At 38.7% G+C, this 15,229-nt stretch overlaps 1 protein-coding gene across 6 annotated transcripts; it reads right to left on the reverse strand.

The window, feature by feature from the left end:
• Window positions 1-490: 490 nt before the first annotated feature.
• Window positions 491-14,075, reverse strand: Trm1 (tRNA methyltransferase 1). 6 transcript variants are annotated; one of them, XM_070100307.1, is made up of 8 exons: window positions 13,728-13,866; window positions 10,141-10,287; window positions 8,205-8,246; window positions 7,161-7,391; window positions 3,877-4,497; window positions 3,085-3,313; window positions 2,070-2,222; window positions 491-1,722 (listed from the first exon to the last, which is right to left on the reverse strand). In XM_070100307.1, coding segments are annotated over exons 3-8 (2,037 nt in total). In that variant the 5' UTR covers window positions 8,207-8,246; window positions 10,141-10,287; window positions 13,728-13,866; the 3' UTR covers window positions 491-921. The 6 variants fall into 6 exon arrangements, with proteins under 6 accessions (XP_069956408.1, XP_053650984.2, XP_053650981.2 ...); XM_053795009.2 differs by lacking the exon at window positions 8,205-8,246; XM_053795006.2 differs by lacking the exon at window positions 8,205-8,246 and having other exon boundaries at window positions 10,055-10,287.
• Window positions 14,076-15,229: the final 1,154 nt, after the last annotated feature.

Genomic DNA, 15,229 nt, shown 5'->3' on the forward strand with positions numbered 1-15,229 from the left:
AACATACTCCAGGGAGACCCTTCCTTCAGAGTGTAGGGACTGCACGTACTTCCCACCTCCAGAGCTCAAGTCCAGATAACTGGTTTCCCCTGAATCCTTTCAAAAATATCATCTTGCTCACACTCCAAAAGTATGTCAAGTCATAAACCTTCCTTAGAAATTCATTACACTTTTTTCTTGTACTGCTTTTCCCTCCGTTGCATTTATTGTAAATGTGACTTTCTTGATTCTTAATGTTTAAAATGGTTGATTTCCTCCAGTACTTCCCTCCACTTATTTGGTAAGGATAAAGCAAAATAAGTTCTACCGAATTATGGACCTGTAAAGATAATGATGATTATTACTGTGGCTGAGACATGAATAAAAACTGAATCAGGAACAAGTCAATTTATACATAATAGACCTTATTTCAATCCTATATACATTTACTCACAAAACATTTAATTTTAATTAGTATTTAAAAGGATCAAAATACAATGAAAAACAATAGTGTATAAAGTTTACAGTATATATTGTCATATATAAATTTAACATTTATATATAAATTGATTATAAACAATAAACTGCACTTGCTCAATATGATTTTCACAGTTATCCAGGAGTGTAATTAATTAATAAAAATGTATATTGCTGAATTTTCTCTCATATGGAATTCTCATGAAATTTTTTTTTTTTTTTTTTTTTCAACAAGTCGGCCGTCTCCCACCGAGGCAGGGTGACCCAAAAAAGAAAGAAAATCCCCAAAAAGAAAATACTTTCATCATCATTCAACACTTTCACCACACTCGCACATTATCACTGTTTTTGCAGAGGTGCTCAGAATACAACAGTCTAGAAGCATACACATATAAAGATACACAACATATCCCTCCAAACTGAAATATATATACAAAAATAAATCACAAACAAATCAGATGTGTTTTATTCTTTTATTTGATGATTAACTTCATCCTTTGACATTTTATTTAGCAAATGATTATCATCACTATGACATTTTCTTTTCTTTCCTTGATTACGTGATCTCTTTTCCTCCTGATCACTGCTGAATAGGCTGGTTTTTGCTCTAGCTTTAGGCCCCCAGTATTTTTCTGGTTTAATCTGAAAGCGCAACAGCTCTCGTTTCTTTGATTCAGGATTAGCATCTGAGTGAAGCTCAAAACTTATCTTAGTTTTAATTTCTTTCTCTAATATTCTCTTCCCTGGTCTATCATCAGTCATTTTTGCTCTATTGGCCGGATGTAACTTTTCCCAGGCTCGGACAACATCCCAAACTACTTGTGCCGGAGCATCTGTTTTAATGCTCACTTGGCCTGCATGGGACATGGAGACTCTGTACCCAGCGTTAAGTAATGCAGATCGGAACTGCACCATCTTGCACGGGTTGATACCTGCAACATTGGATAATTTGTCTAAAACATAGAAGAGAGGCACATCTGGTAATTCTTCCTCCATCATTGTCAGTGTCCCAAACAAACGTCTGAAAGTGGTAAAATCATCCTCAACTAGGGATTCTTTCAGGGATTTCAGAAATTCTCTATCATGAATAGGCGCAGACCATATTGGCCCTGCAACTAAATGCCTGTGACCACAATGAAAACAAGCTTCCGTTATAGGTGGACCAGATGACAGCTGGTATTTCACACTTTTGCCATTGATGACAATACGGCCCAAAGGTTGCAATGTTGCTGTTTCACAACCAACGCACTGATACAACCATGATACCTAGAACAAAAAAGTTTAATATGATTTAGTACTAATTGCATTACAATATTAATGAGTATCAAACTTATGAAGTATGAAAATGTCTTAATGCACACAATAAGGCTAAAAACAAAAGGTTAAAAACAGTGCATTAGAACAATAGAATGGGTTAGAGGTTATAGATGCTAAAACCACTGGAAATTTCAAAATATATATGATAGAGAAATACCTATGAGCTTACTTCTACATCTGTAGCTACAAAGAAGTAAAAATCTGAAATGGTGCATTCTGTGTAAGAAAATTTGATTCAGCATCACAATAAAATGTAAGAAACTTACAAAACATACATTTTATCCTGTAATCCATACCTTTGAGAATGTCTCCTTACATCTGACTTTGCTGGTGAACACTTTAACCACAACTCTGACATAAAAGTCAGCGCTCATAGAAAGAAGTGGAACAATGTGACGGCCATAACGGTTGGCATGTGATTCAATACACTGCAAGACAATCCTCAGAGCCTATGGAGGGAAATAAATATTTGATGTATTATAATGGAAACCACATTTTTATTCCTACTCTAAGCCTTCTATGTTCAGGTATGAGTATACAGTGTGTTTACATATATTCACAATGTATATATTAATACAAGTATGCACATATTATATATATTATACAAGTACAATCTGAAGTATAGTGGTCATCAGAGTTGAACCACAACCAGATATCCTAGGCTCAAATCCTGGGCAGAGCAAGACATATGAACAAATTTCCTTAAATAAACTATGCATCTTTCCCTGATGGTAAATAGGTATATGGATGCAAGGCCACATCCTGAGGATGACTATATGATTCACTCATATGATAAGGGCTATCAGTCCCTGGTATGGGTATTACATATTTGCATTGTGTGTGTGCCTGTTTTTAGCAAGAGGACCAGTGTATGGTGACTCAAAGAAAGAAACACATATACAATCATTCAATCAATAGCTGTTTTGCTAGAAGTGGACATGGCTCTCACTTCCAATGATCATCCACACTGCAATGACACCCACCCATCTTTAACACTGCAGGTAATGTAACTCCTGCCTCCATAACTCATCTGGCTAAATTCCATCCATATGCAGAATGAATTTTGTCTGGGGTCAACATTACCAAGAAGATACATGGTTGTGCACCACCAATAACAAGAAAAAAAAATGTTACAACAGGTATAGCAAAATAATATTATGATGTCCATGCACCTCTGGCAAGGCATGTACTGAATAAGATGGTGAATGTGTTACATTCTTTGAAATCACCATATCTTGGTGGCAAACATCCAATGTTGGGTTAAAAAAAAAGAGACAGAGAGAGAGAGAGAGAGAGAATTACAGTACTTACAATCTCATGGCAAGCTTTGCTCTTGATAGACAATGCACCATATTTGGTGTAGCAAGTTTCTGGGGAGTTGCCACAGAGTACAGCCATGTCTGTACATGTGACCAAAAGAATGCCTCCGTCAGTAACACACTGCACGGCCCCATCCAGGAACATATGTGGAGACCCATAAGGATCCAGGTCAATTGCATGAAATCTTTTGCTGGGATCACGATGCTGATACATTACCATACTGTGAAGCAAACATTTTCTATTATTATTTGAGACAACTAAATAAAGTACAGTGGATAAGAAACATGTAATGTCTAATGCAGAAATAGCTAAGGGTGTTACTGCTGGACTTATATTTGCCTTTATGTGCCTAGGTAATGTAGTACTATAGAATTAATTTACTGTTATTTAATAATGGCAATACACAAATAACCTGCACATAAGAGAAAGAAACTTTATGACCACGTTTCGGTACGACCTGGATGAAACATTGCAACCAAGTTTCTTTCTCCTATGTCTGGGTTATTTGTATATTGTTCCAGTCACAGTACTGTGCTTTTGTGTTCTTCATTAATGGCAAAGCACTAAACCTGTAGGATTCATACAGCTTTTGAAGAATGGGAGGGATACAGGTTTGGTCCGAGAAAGAAGAGGGTAGCTCCAATTCTTTGGGATGCCAGCACCTAGGCATCCCTCTTGACAGGATTGTCATACCAGTATATATACAATTGTGATATATATTGAGAAAAAAATTAAGGGCATTAAAAAACTATAATAGTACAAGTTTAGATAACACTTGCTTACCTGGCATCACTGTGACTTGGATAAACTAGCTCCGCTACTTTGTTATGTTCAATGTTGTGCCTCATGCACTCTAAAGCCTGGCTTGATATATCATTGGCAATAATCTCCTTCACACCTCCAACCTCTTTTGCATAACGAATGGATCGCAGGCCTGAAGCTGCTAAGCCCTCCAAAATGCGAATTCCTTCTTCGTCCTTGATTCCTGGAGGGAGAACTAAAATCTTCTCACCTTCACACACTACTTCTTTGCCAGGCATTTCTTTGTCAATAATGGAACTATTACTTGCATTTGGAGCTTCTAGTGCAATTATCTCGTTGTTAGAGCAACTGTTACTTGCATCTGGAGCATCTAGTGTAGTTATCTTTTTGTCATTAGAGGAAGCATTACTCTTATTTGGAGCTCTCTCTTTATCATTAGAGGAAGCATTACTCTCATTTGGAGCTTCTGGTACAGCCCTTTCTTGATCATTAGAGGAAACATTACTCACATTGGGTATTTCTAGTGCAGTTTCTGAAACTGATGACCTCAGAGCAAGTGTTCTCTCTTTCAACTTGGCTTGCTTTTTCTTCTCTCTCTCAAGTTTCTTGTATTCGGCAGCAAAAACTCTCAAAACAGCCACACTGTAAAATAAATGAATGACTATACAGGCAAAATATAAGACATAATGGAGCCGTACCCTGCAAACATCATACTCGTGCTCTTATTATATTGCTTGAAAAACTATTTGTGGATTTCCTAAATAAAAAATTATCTTCACAAACTGAGATACCAGCATTTCCTAATCAATATCTTCTGCATTATTTTCTCATTTAGACAATTCGTTAACCTTCCAACCCTGTGCAGTATGGTTGTCTCCCTATAGACACTCATTCAATTCTTCCACAGTGGCCCTTAAACTACCTTGCTTCTGTTTCATATCACATCACAATTCATCTACCATCTTAACCCTTAATCCATTGAAATTTTGATCTATGCTCGCTCGCGTAGTGCTCCAAATGTAGATCTACGTTTTATTTTACATTTGAAGGCATGTAAAATAAAACGTAGATCTACATTGGGAGCGCTACACGAGTGAACGTAGATCTATGTTTGGACATTTTAAGGGTTAAAACACAATTATTTTCCTAAAACGAATTTCGCTTTCAACCTTTTAAGCATTTTGCAACTGCTGTAGCTTTCTTGTTGTTTTTTATGCCTTCATATGCACTTCCAGCTCTTCGCTCTTTCTAGGATATCTCATACCCCTTACACTAATATGAAATTTACATCATTTCGTCATTTATATTCATAATTATCTCAAAATATTTTGTTTATCTCTACCTCTACCTGCATATTCAGTATCCACCATTTAAGCTCTTAACATGTAAGCTGTTAATATTCAATATCCATTCACTTCCTTATCTTGTTTATGTCTTGAGAATGCCTCACTTATTGTTTCATTTTTTTTTTCACTCATTTAACTTCTTTCTTATATTCCCACACTACCTACCTTGTTTCCATAACCTTCACATTGCAAAACATATATTTCATATGCCCCATTCATCTCCTGTATCACCATTTTTCTCCTGTATCATCCCAATATTTAACTATCTTCCCTCTTGCATGTACCCTCATAAAACAGGCCTCCCTCATTTTATGAAGTAGAGGTATCCAAGCCCATAGCAACTGTACTAAATTCAATCAGGACATCAACACATAATTCCACATAATAAGAATCTTCAATGCATTTTGCCAACTGTGCCAGTCGCAAACAGTGAGTACGTACTACATATTACCTACAAAAAATTATCAATAGAAGTGGGACATTGCATATTAGCAAACTTGAATAAAATTTGCACAGAGTAAACTTGCACAAAGTGAGGAGAAACTTGTAATGCACACTCCTGCTGCACTCTTCACAAAGCTTTTGTAAATCTATGTCTTTTTGCTACATCTCGCAATCACTCTTTCTCAAACTTGCAAATCTTTCCCCTCACATTTCTAGCTAAAGTAGGTTGATAGAAAGAATTACTCATTCAATAGTTGTCTTCTAGAAGTGCATGGCCATCACCCGTGGTGGCTCATCCATAGGAGCTGCAGAGCTGCAGTCCCCCCAGCTGCTCACTGCCAGACGTATGGCTTCATCAACCTTACGCTAAAATAGTTTGCATCTGACAAATATGTTACATCTAGGTAGTAGGTTGGTAGACAGCAGCCGCCCAGGGAGGTACTACTGTCCTGCCAAGTGAATGTAAAATGAAAGCCTGTAATTGTTTTACATGATGGTAGGATTGCTGGTGTCCTTTTTCCTGTCTCATAAACATGCAAGATTACAGGTACGTCTTGCTGCCTCTACTTACACTTAGGTCACACTACACATATGTGTACAAGCATATATATACACACCCCTCTGGGTTTTCTACTATTTTCTTTCTAGTTCTTGTTCTCGTTTATTTCCTCTTATCTCCGTGGGGAAGTGGAACAGAATTCTTCCTCCGTAAGCCATGCATGTTGTAAGAGGCAACTAAAATGCCGGGAGCAAGGGGCTAGTAACCCCTTCTCCTGTATATACTACTAAATGTGAAAGGAGAAACTTTCGTTTCTCCTTTTGGGCCACCCCGCCTCGGTGGAATATGGCCGGTGTGTTGAAAGAAAGAAATATGTTACAGGAAAAATCTGTTGTACGTTTTTTCAATGTATTTATAAGTGAATTTTTAATTTTTTTGTTGAAACGAGATAAAAAATGATTAAAAACAGAAGTTTGATGTGGTACGATCGTATAGGTATTACTGGTGTTACAAGCCGCCAGTGGCCATCACAATTTAAATAATCCTCCAAATTGTAGCATTCAAGGCAGGGACTATATTTCTCACCTCCAGAACTCAAATCTGACAAAATAATTTTCCTAAATCCCTTCATAAATGTTACTTTCCTCACACTTCAACATCATGTCAAATCCCAAAACCAACCTGTCTCTAATTATTACTGTTTTACTGCCAACAGAAGAATTCCATTCTTTACAACAAACCTCTTCCCAAATTTAGGAAGCATTTTGTCTCAACAATAAGGTCTTCCAAGATCAATGAATTTACACATTTTCCACTCTTTAAAAATATTTCCACAAGGTCAACATTCTCAGTGAGGTTGTGTTAATACTACAAAAGTCGATAAATTTTTTTTGGTGTCGAATTTTTGAAAATAAACTTATGATAATTAGTTTTAAGCTGATTCTGTATCCTGCAAAGTTAAATAAACTCAGACATGTGAAAGTACGAGTACAGTACTCCAAAAGATCTATTCTTACCTCAAGTCTCTGTTGAATTCCTGTACTGGGTTGTAGAAGACATCATGTGACGATGGAAAAAGAACTTCTGCTTTTCCTTCCTTTACCGAAGTGAAAGGCCGTTTATCAATGACAAAACCAAGTTCCTCGGTTGCTTCAGTCTCACTAACAACACTACTCTTTCCCTCTGTAGCGTTTTGTGCAGCCATTTTTCTTACTATCTTTATGCTTGCTAAGTAGTGAACTAAAGACCTGTCAAGAAGATAGCACTGATTAAAAAACAAAACCAATTTGTAATACATTATTCTATGTATTGAGCAGAAATGCCAGTGAATAATGGGGGAGCCTAAATGGATCAATACTAAAATAAAATAATTAAGAGTGCTACAAAAAAGATTAATTTTATTTACAGTACATAACCGGCAGGCCGAACTTGAGTCCTGGAGATGGGAAGTACAGTGTCTGCACTCTGAAGGAGGGGTGTTAATGTTGCAGTTTAAAAACTGTAGTGTAAATCACCCTTCTGGCAAGACAGTGATGGAGTGAATGATGGTGAAAGTTTTTCTTTTTCGGGCCACCCTGCCTTGGTGGGAATCGGCCAGTGTGATAATAATAATAATAAAAAAAACAAGATAATATTCCAATATTTACAGGTCTGTATGAAGCACTGATTAAATTATTTTTATATTCATGTTAACTTATACTAGTGCAAAGACCAGTTTCTGCAGCACAGATACACAGTCATTTAACAAATGGTGGCTTGCCCTGCTGAGTGTAGACAATAAATTGTACAGAAGTCCTGTGTTGGTCTGGCTTCTCTCCAGCAGTTTAAGCAAAGAAGTATTGTCCCAATTAACCATTCTTACCCAAAAGGTCGGTTGTGCCTGCTGGGTTACAGAAAGCTTCTCCACCAACTTTGACAATTATCATCATGGAAAGTGCTTAACCCATAAGAACATTACATGAGATGGTAAGGGCTCTGAGGAAAGGACATCAGTGGGAATGATCTCCAGTGAAGTAAGTCACTCTGACTGACTTTATTGTGTTACCCTAAGTTAAACTTACATTTTTTAACACACTGGCCATCTTCCACCAAGGTAGGGTGACCTGAAAAAGAAACACTTTCACCATCATTCACACTATCAGTCTTGCCAGAGGTATGCAAATGAGACAGTTCCAATGTCCCTCCAAACAGCAAATATCTCTAACTCATACCATCTGTCTCCTTAAAAGTATTTTAACAGTTTAAATTCCCTTTGAAACCTAGTTAAAAACTTAAAGTAACACCTGATGTAGCAAACTGGTGTCACTTAAATCAATAAGGGTGGGGCTGCCCACCTTGATAAGGTTAGGTCTCAATGGAGAGTAATAAAATAGTTTCATGAATTTGTCTGTAGTCTTTTCACTGCTCCTTGAAAATAATGACTACTTTTAAAAGCTTGTGATGCATGGTAATCACTGATGAGGGTTTAATAATGATATATAGGAGGGCCCCGCTTATACAGCAGGTTAGGTTCCAGGCTACTGCTGTAAAGCAAAAATTGATGTACAGTGAATTAGTCTTTTTTAATTTTCAAATGCATGTAACAGCTTGATAACATGTTCACACTATCATGTATTAACTGAGCAATAGAGCTAGGCCTAAAAAAAATGCATATACAGTACACACAATACTCACCTTAAAATATTTTCATCCTAAGCTTATAGTGAGTGGTGAATATATAAACTGCAGGAATTCTGAATAAATGAAGAATGGGTACAGTTGAAAACCACTGCATTAACCCTTTGACTGTTTTCGACGTATAAATACGTCTTACGAGCCAATGTTTCTGACGTATATATACTCAATAATTCAAGCGGGAGAAAGCTGGAAGGCCCACATGTGAGAGAATGGGTCTGTGTGGTCAGTGTGCACCACATAAAAAAAATCCTGCAGCACACATTGCTCAATGAGAAAAAAAAAACTCTGATCGTTTTTTTGGAATAAAACGCCGAATTTGAGGTGTATTTTCGTATAGTATTTATCGTTGTATTCGCGTTTTCATGGTCTTAGGTGATAAAATGGAAAACATATTACAGGAAATAGAGATGATTTTCATTACTTTGACAATGAAAACGACCTTGAAACTGAGCTCAAAGTAGCGGAAATGTTCGATTTTTACCAATGTTCAGGAGTAAATAAATCACACCACACGTCCAATACACGTCAACTGGGGAGTCTAATATTCTTTCACTAGTGCACTGATATTATTTATACCATTTTTACAATAATGCAGTAGTCTGCATAACAGTAAATTTTGTATTTTTTTGTATGAATAAAAAATCAAAATAGAAAGCAATAATAATACAAGAGGGGCCTAGAGATATGACTAATGAACAGAGCATATGTTATTTTAGTGTCACGAATGTCTTCCTTGTTTATTCTGGACCCTATTTTGAAATTGGCATCTTTTTTATTTTGCGTGAAATTGGCCAAATTGCCAAATTCTGACCACCATATTGGGTAGTCCAAATTAGTAAATGGGAGGTTTCTTGTACTCAGCTGATAGATAAAATGGAGTTCTAAAGAAATAGCTATTAGTTTGGTCAACTGGAACAATGGAATTGGCTGAAAGTATGGCTCAAAGTCGGCGAAATCGCCGATACGCATATGTCGCCGAGACCGCTAACTTCGTGGGAGCATAATTCCGTGAGTTTTCGACCAAATTTCGAACTTTTGGTGTCATTACCATCAGGAAAAGATTCTCTATCATTTCATAAGAAAAAATAATTTTTTTTTTTTTCAAAAATTGAGCGACATAGAATGACAGTTTCAGAGAGGGGCCTGAAACAGTCAAAGGGTTAATAAAATGCTCTAAAACAGGGTCCTCCTGTAAAATGTTTCAGTATAACCCAACGTGAATAAAAATACTAACTTCACCCTTAGTCTTGATATAACCAGCATAAGGCACTGGTCCAACAGTCCTTGAGGCACAAGTCTAGCAGTTCATGTGGCACTAACCCAGCAATCCTTGTCGCATTGGTCCAGAAGTCTTTGTGGCACTGGTCCAGTAATCCTTGTGGCACTAGCCCAGAACCCCTTGTGCCACTTGTCCAACAATTCTTGGGGCACCAGCCCTATAGTCCTTGTGTCACCAGTCCAGCAGTCCTTGTGAATGAATACAATAAATGATAACTTATTTATTTCAAAACAACAGATTATTATATTTAGTTAAATGAAGGGATTATAACTGGTCTTATATAAAACTGTTAAAAAGTCTCACAGGAAGAACATAATTTCAGGCAGGACAAAGCTAAAGAAGGATTTTCAAAAAATAATATTAGCAGTTGAAAAATTAGACACATGTGCAACATCAGAGTATCTTTATTGTAGACGTTTCACCAACCAGTGGCTTTATCAATATCAATTCTAGGACATGATTAGAAGAGAGTAGAACTATATAAAAAAGATGAGGTAATCAGTCCCTCGGCCTTGAAGTTGGTGTTGAGAGCACCGTGGTCGTAAAGATTCTTCACAACCCAGAATCTTCACGACCACAGTGCTCTCAACACCAACTTCAAGGCCGAGGGACTGATTACCTCATCTTTTGTATATAGTTCTACTCTCTTCTAATCATGTCCTAGAATTGGTATTGATAAAGCCATTGGTTGGTGAAACATCTACAATAAAGATACCCAGGAGTTCCATGTGTCTAATTTTTCAACTTGTTGGTATTACCTGGAGTTTACCTGGAGAGAGTTCCGGGGGTCAACGCCCCCGCGGCCTGGTCTGTGACCAGGCCTCCTGGTGGATCAGAGCCTGATCAACCAGGCTGTTACTGCTGGCTGCACGCAAACAAACGTACGAGCCACAGCCCGGCTGGTCAGGAACCAACTTTAGGTGCTTGTCCAGTGCCAGCTTGAAGACTGCCAGGGGTCTGTTGGTAATCCCCCTTATGTATGGTGGGAGGCAGCTGAACAGTCTCGGGGCCCCTGACACTTATTGTATGGTCTCTTAACGTGCTAGTGACACCCCTGCTTTTCATTGGGGGGATGTTGCATCGTCTGCCAAGTCTTTTGCTTTCGTAGTGAGTGATTTTCGTGTGCAAGTTCGGTACTAGTCCCTCTAGGATTTTCCAGGTGTATATAATCATGTATCTCTCCTGCCTGCGTTCCAGGGAATACAGATTCAGGAACCTCAAGCTCTCCCAGTAATTGAGGTGTTTTATCTCCGCTATGCGCGCCGTGAAGGTTCTCTGTACATTTTCTAGGTCAGCAATTTCACCTGCCTTGAAAGGTGCTGTTAGTGTGCAGCAATATTCCAGCCTAGATAGAACAAGTGACCTGAAGAGTGTCATCATGGGCTTGGCATCCCTAGTTTTGAAGGTTCTCATTATCCATCCTGTCATTTTTCTAGCAGATGCGATTGACACAATGTTATGGTCCTTGAAGGCGAGATCCTCCGACATGATCACTCCCAGGTCTTTGACGTTGGTGTTTCGCTCTATTTTGTGGCCAGAATTTGTTTTGTACTCTGACGAAGATTTAATTTCCTCGTGTTTACCATATCTGAGTAATTGAAATTTCTCATCGTTGAACTTCATATTGTTTTCTGCAGCCCACTGAAAGATTTGGTTGATGTCCGCCTGGAGCCTTGCAGTGTCTGCAATGGAAGACACTGTTATGCAGATTCGGGTGTCATCTGCAAAGGAAGACATGGTGCTGTGGCTGACATCGTTGTCTATGTCAGATATGAGGATGAGGAACAAGATGGGAGCGAGTACTGTGCCTTGTGGAACAGAGCTTTTCACCGTAGCTGCCTCAGACTTTACTCTGTTGACTACTACTCTCTGTGTTCTGTTAGTGAGGAAATTATAGATCCATCGACCGACTTTTCCTGTTATTCCTTTAGCACGCATTTTGTGCGCTATTACGCCATGGTCACACTTGTCGAAGGCTTTTGCAAAGTCTGTATATATTACATCTGCATTCTTTTTGTCTTCTAGTGCATCTAGGACCTTGTTGTAGTGATCCAATAGTTGAGACAGACAGGAGCGACCTGTTCTAAACCCATGTTGCCCTGGGTTGTGTAACTGATGGGTTTCTAGATGGGTGGCGATCTTGCTTCTTAGGACCCTTTCAAAGATTTTTATGATATGGGATGTTAGTGCTATCGGTCTGTAGTTCATTGCTGTTGCTTTACTGCCCCCTTTGTGGAGTGGGGCTATGTCTGTTGTTTTTAGTAACTGTGGGACGACCCCCGTGTCCATGCTCCCTCTCCATTGGGCATTGTATACCATTGTATACCATTCATGTACAACAATATTAGCAGTGATAATTGTGCAAAGCCTAGAGCATAATTATAATTAAAATTAATACAGTATATAGTGCTGTTGTTATAAAATACTGAATAGTAATTATAAAGTAAAGTAAATATGGCCTTTAGCTTTATAAACTAAGACATAAAACAAGCTAGAAATTATGGTGGCAGCAGTCGAGCAAGAGTCATGCACGGGTCTCCTAAGACCTAGTGAATAGATGCTGTAGAGCAGTGATTCTTAACCAGAGGTAAATTTACCCCTTGGGGGTAAAAAATTACATGGCAAGGGGTAAATATTTGATGTACATGATAATTGAATAATAATTCAATTAAGTTTTTCTGACCTTGTTCTTCTGTCCCTTTATGATGGCGATAAATATTTTGTAGGGAAGTAAGGGGGTAAATGGAGAAATACAAGCCAAGGGGGTTAATGATGGAGGAAAAGTTGAGAATCCCTGCTGTAGAGATACTGTACCTAGAAAATAGTCAGCTGTTATGAGTTGCATCCTGAGGGAGAATCTAAAAAATAAAGCCACACTTGGCTTTCTTATCTTATCCTGGATTATTAATATGAATATTCTTATTCCTTCCACAATAATAGGTACACCAATGTTAACTATATAAGAAATCTCTCACCTCCCTGTAGCTTCATTCATCAGGTACCTTTTATCTCTTCCTCAACTGACTGTACAAGTCGTGATGTGGAGTGACTAGGTAAGAGATAAGATTTCGTTCGGATTTTTAACCCTGGAGGGTTAGCCACCCAGGATAACCCAAGAAAGTCAGTGTGTCATCGAGGACTGTCAGTCTTATTTCCATTGGGGTCCACAATCTGTCCCCCAGGATGTGACCCACACCGGTCGACTAACACCCAGGTACCTATTTGATGGTAGGTGAACAGGACAACAGGTGTAAGGAAATGCGTTGAAATGCTTCTACCCCGCCGGGGACCAAACCCGGACCGTCCGTGTGTGAAGCGAGAGCTTTGCCAGCCAGGCCACGGGGTCACCTGTGGTTGTGCTGGTTAGCATATATTATTATAATCAAAACTAAGCACTAAACCCTCAGGCTGAAGGGACTGAATACCTCAATCTCCTCCTCTCCTTACCCATCTCTACTATGTATTTAACTGATCAAGCCACCGTGGCAAAATGTTTCTTCAATAAAGATTCCCATATGTAGCACAAGTGTCTCAATTCTTCAACTTGTCGGTTTTCAAAACCATTCATCACATGTGTTGCTGCTGTTGATCCCCAGACCACAAATGGCATAACATATGTGTAAATTACCGTGTGTTTGTTGTTCGTAGGAACTGGGTTATCTTCTTAGTTATATTCTGCTTTATATATAGTGGGAAAATCCCACCTCCCAATATGTGTTCTGGGATGAAAGGGACTTTCATACGTTAATAAGTTTTCCGCAAACTTCGACAACAACTTACACAAGCCATTGTTGTTGTTGATTGGGGTTATTCAGGGTCACTAGAGTTTACGCTTTAATTATAATATTAGAAATCTCTTTGATAAATTAGACACGTGCAACATTTGGGTATCTTACGAGGAAAGTTTCGCCACACAGTGGCTTCATACAAAGGAGAACGGGGAAGAACAGGAGTTTGAGGTAATCAGTCCCTCAGCCTTGAATCGATGTGATCAGTTCATCAATCTTGAAAAGAATACAGCATATGTGCGAGGAAGTGTCTTATATACTGTAGGCAGGAGAGGTACAGCAGTCGTAGGTGGTATCACATTTGACCTATATGGAAGTAGGTCATGTCCCAGGGTTAGGCAAGTTGAAGAATTCCCTGTATTAAGATCTCAAGATGTTGCTGCGTCAGACAGGAATGTAAATGAATGGTTCAGAGAACCGACAAGTTGATAAATTAGATACATGTGTCTAATTTACCAACTTGTCGGTTCTAGTTCCTAGGCCTTTTGTGTATCCACATGCTCTCGCGCTACCGTCCACAGGATGGATATGGGGTGCACAATAAACTAGCCACTTCGGTGGCAAAATCTAAAAATCTAAATCTTAACTATTCATCAGCATAAAAATATCTTTATTTGCAAACACAAACAGTGTCAATAATATCTTGCTGCCAACTTTGTCAAGGTTGATAATCAAAGCAACCATAGTACTAGGGGAAGAGATCACAACTTTGTAGTACCCACAGTCAGTGGCCAGGCTTCAAACACCTTTTATTTTACAACAATAAAGCAATGGAACAGTCTGCCTGTACTTAAGAACATAAGAACATAAGAACATAAGAACATAAGAACGAAGGAACACTGCAGAAGGCCCACTGGCCCATGCGAGGCAGGTCCAAGTCTCCTACCGGCTTAAGCCAATGCACCCAACCTAGTCAGGTCAGGTCACATTGACTTAAGGGAGGAACACGGCAACCGACCTGTTAGCACAAGCTATCAGGTCTAACTCACACCCACCCACATCTACTCATGTATTTATCCAACCTATTTTTAAAGCTACACAACGTTCTGGCCTCTATAACGGTACTTGGGAGTCTGTTCCACTCATCCACAACTCTATTACCAAACCAGTACTTTCCTATATCCTTCCTGAATCTGAATTTTTCCAACTTAAAACCATTGCTGCGAGTCCTGTCTAGGCTAGATATTTTCAGCACACTATTTACATCCCCTTTATTTATTCCTGTCTTCCATTTATACACCTCAATCATATCCCCCCTAATTCTACGTCTTTCTAGAGAGTGCAGTTTCAGGGCCCTTAGTCTATCCTCATAGGGAAGGTTTCTGATACATGGGATCATCTT

The sequence above is a fragment of the Cherax quadricarinatus genome, chromosome 72, assembly GCF_038502225.1.
Source record: "Cherax quadricarinatus isolate ZL_2023a chromosome 72, ASM3850222v1, whole genome shotgun sequence".
Classification (NCBI taxonomy): Eukaryota; Metazoa; Arthropoda; class Malacostraca; order Decapoda; family Parastacidae; genus Cherax; species Cherax quadricarinatus.

Coding starts and splice junctions, on each gene's coding strand:
- Trm1 (XM_053795005.2), bottom strand. CDS start 13,840: ATGAAAGTCCCTTTCATCCCAGAACACATATTGGGAGGTGGGATTTTC. Junction 3,314..3,876: donor CCAAGTCACAGTGATGCCAG/GTAAGCAAGTGT, acceptor TTTGCTTCACAG/TATGGTAATGTATCAGCATC. Junction 2,223..3,084: donor GCAAAGCTTGCCATGAGATT/GTAAGTACTGTA, acceptor TTCCCTCCATAG/GCTCTGAGGATTGTCTTGCA.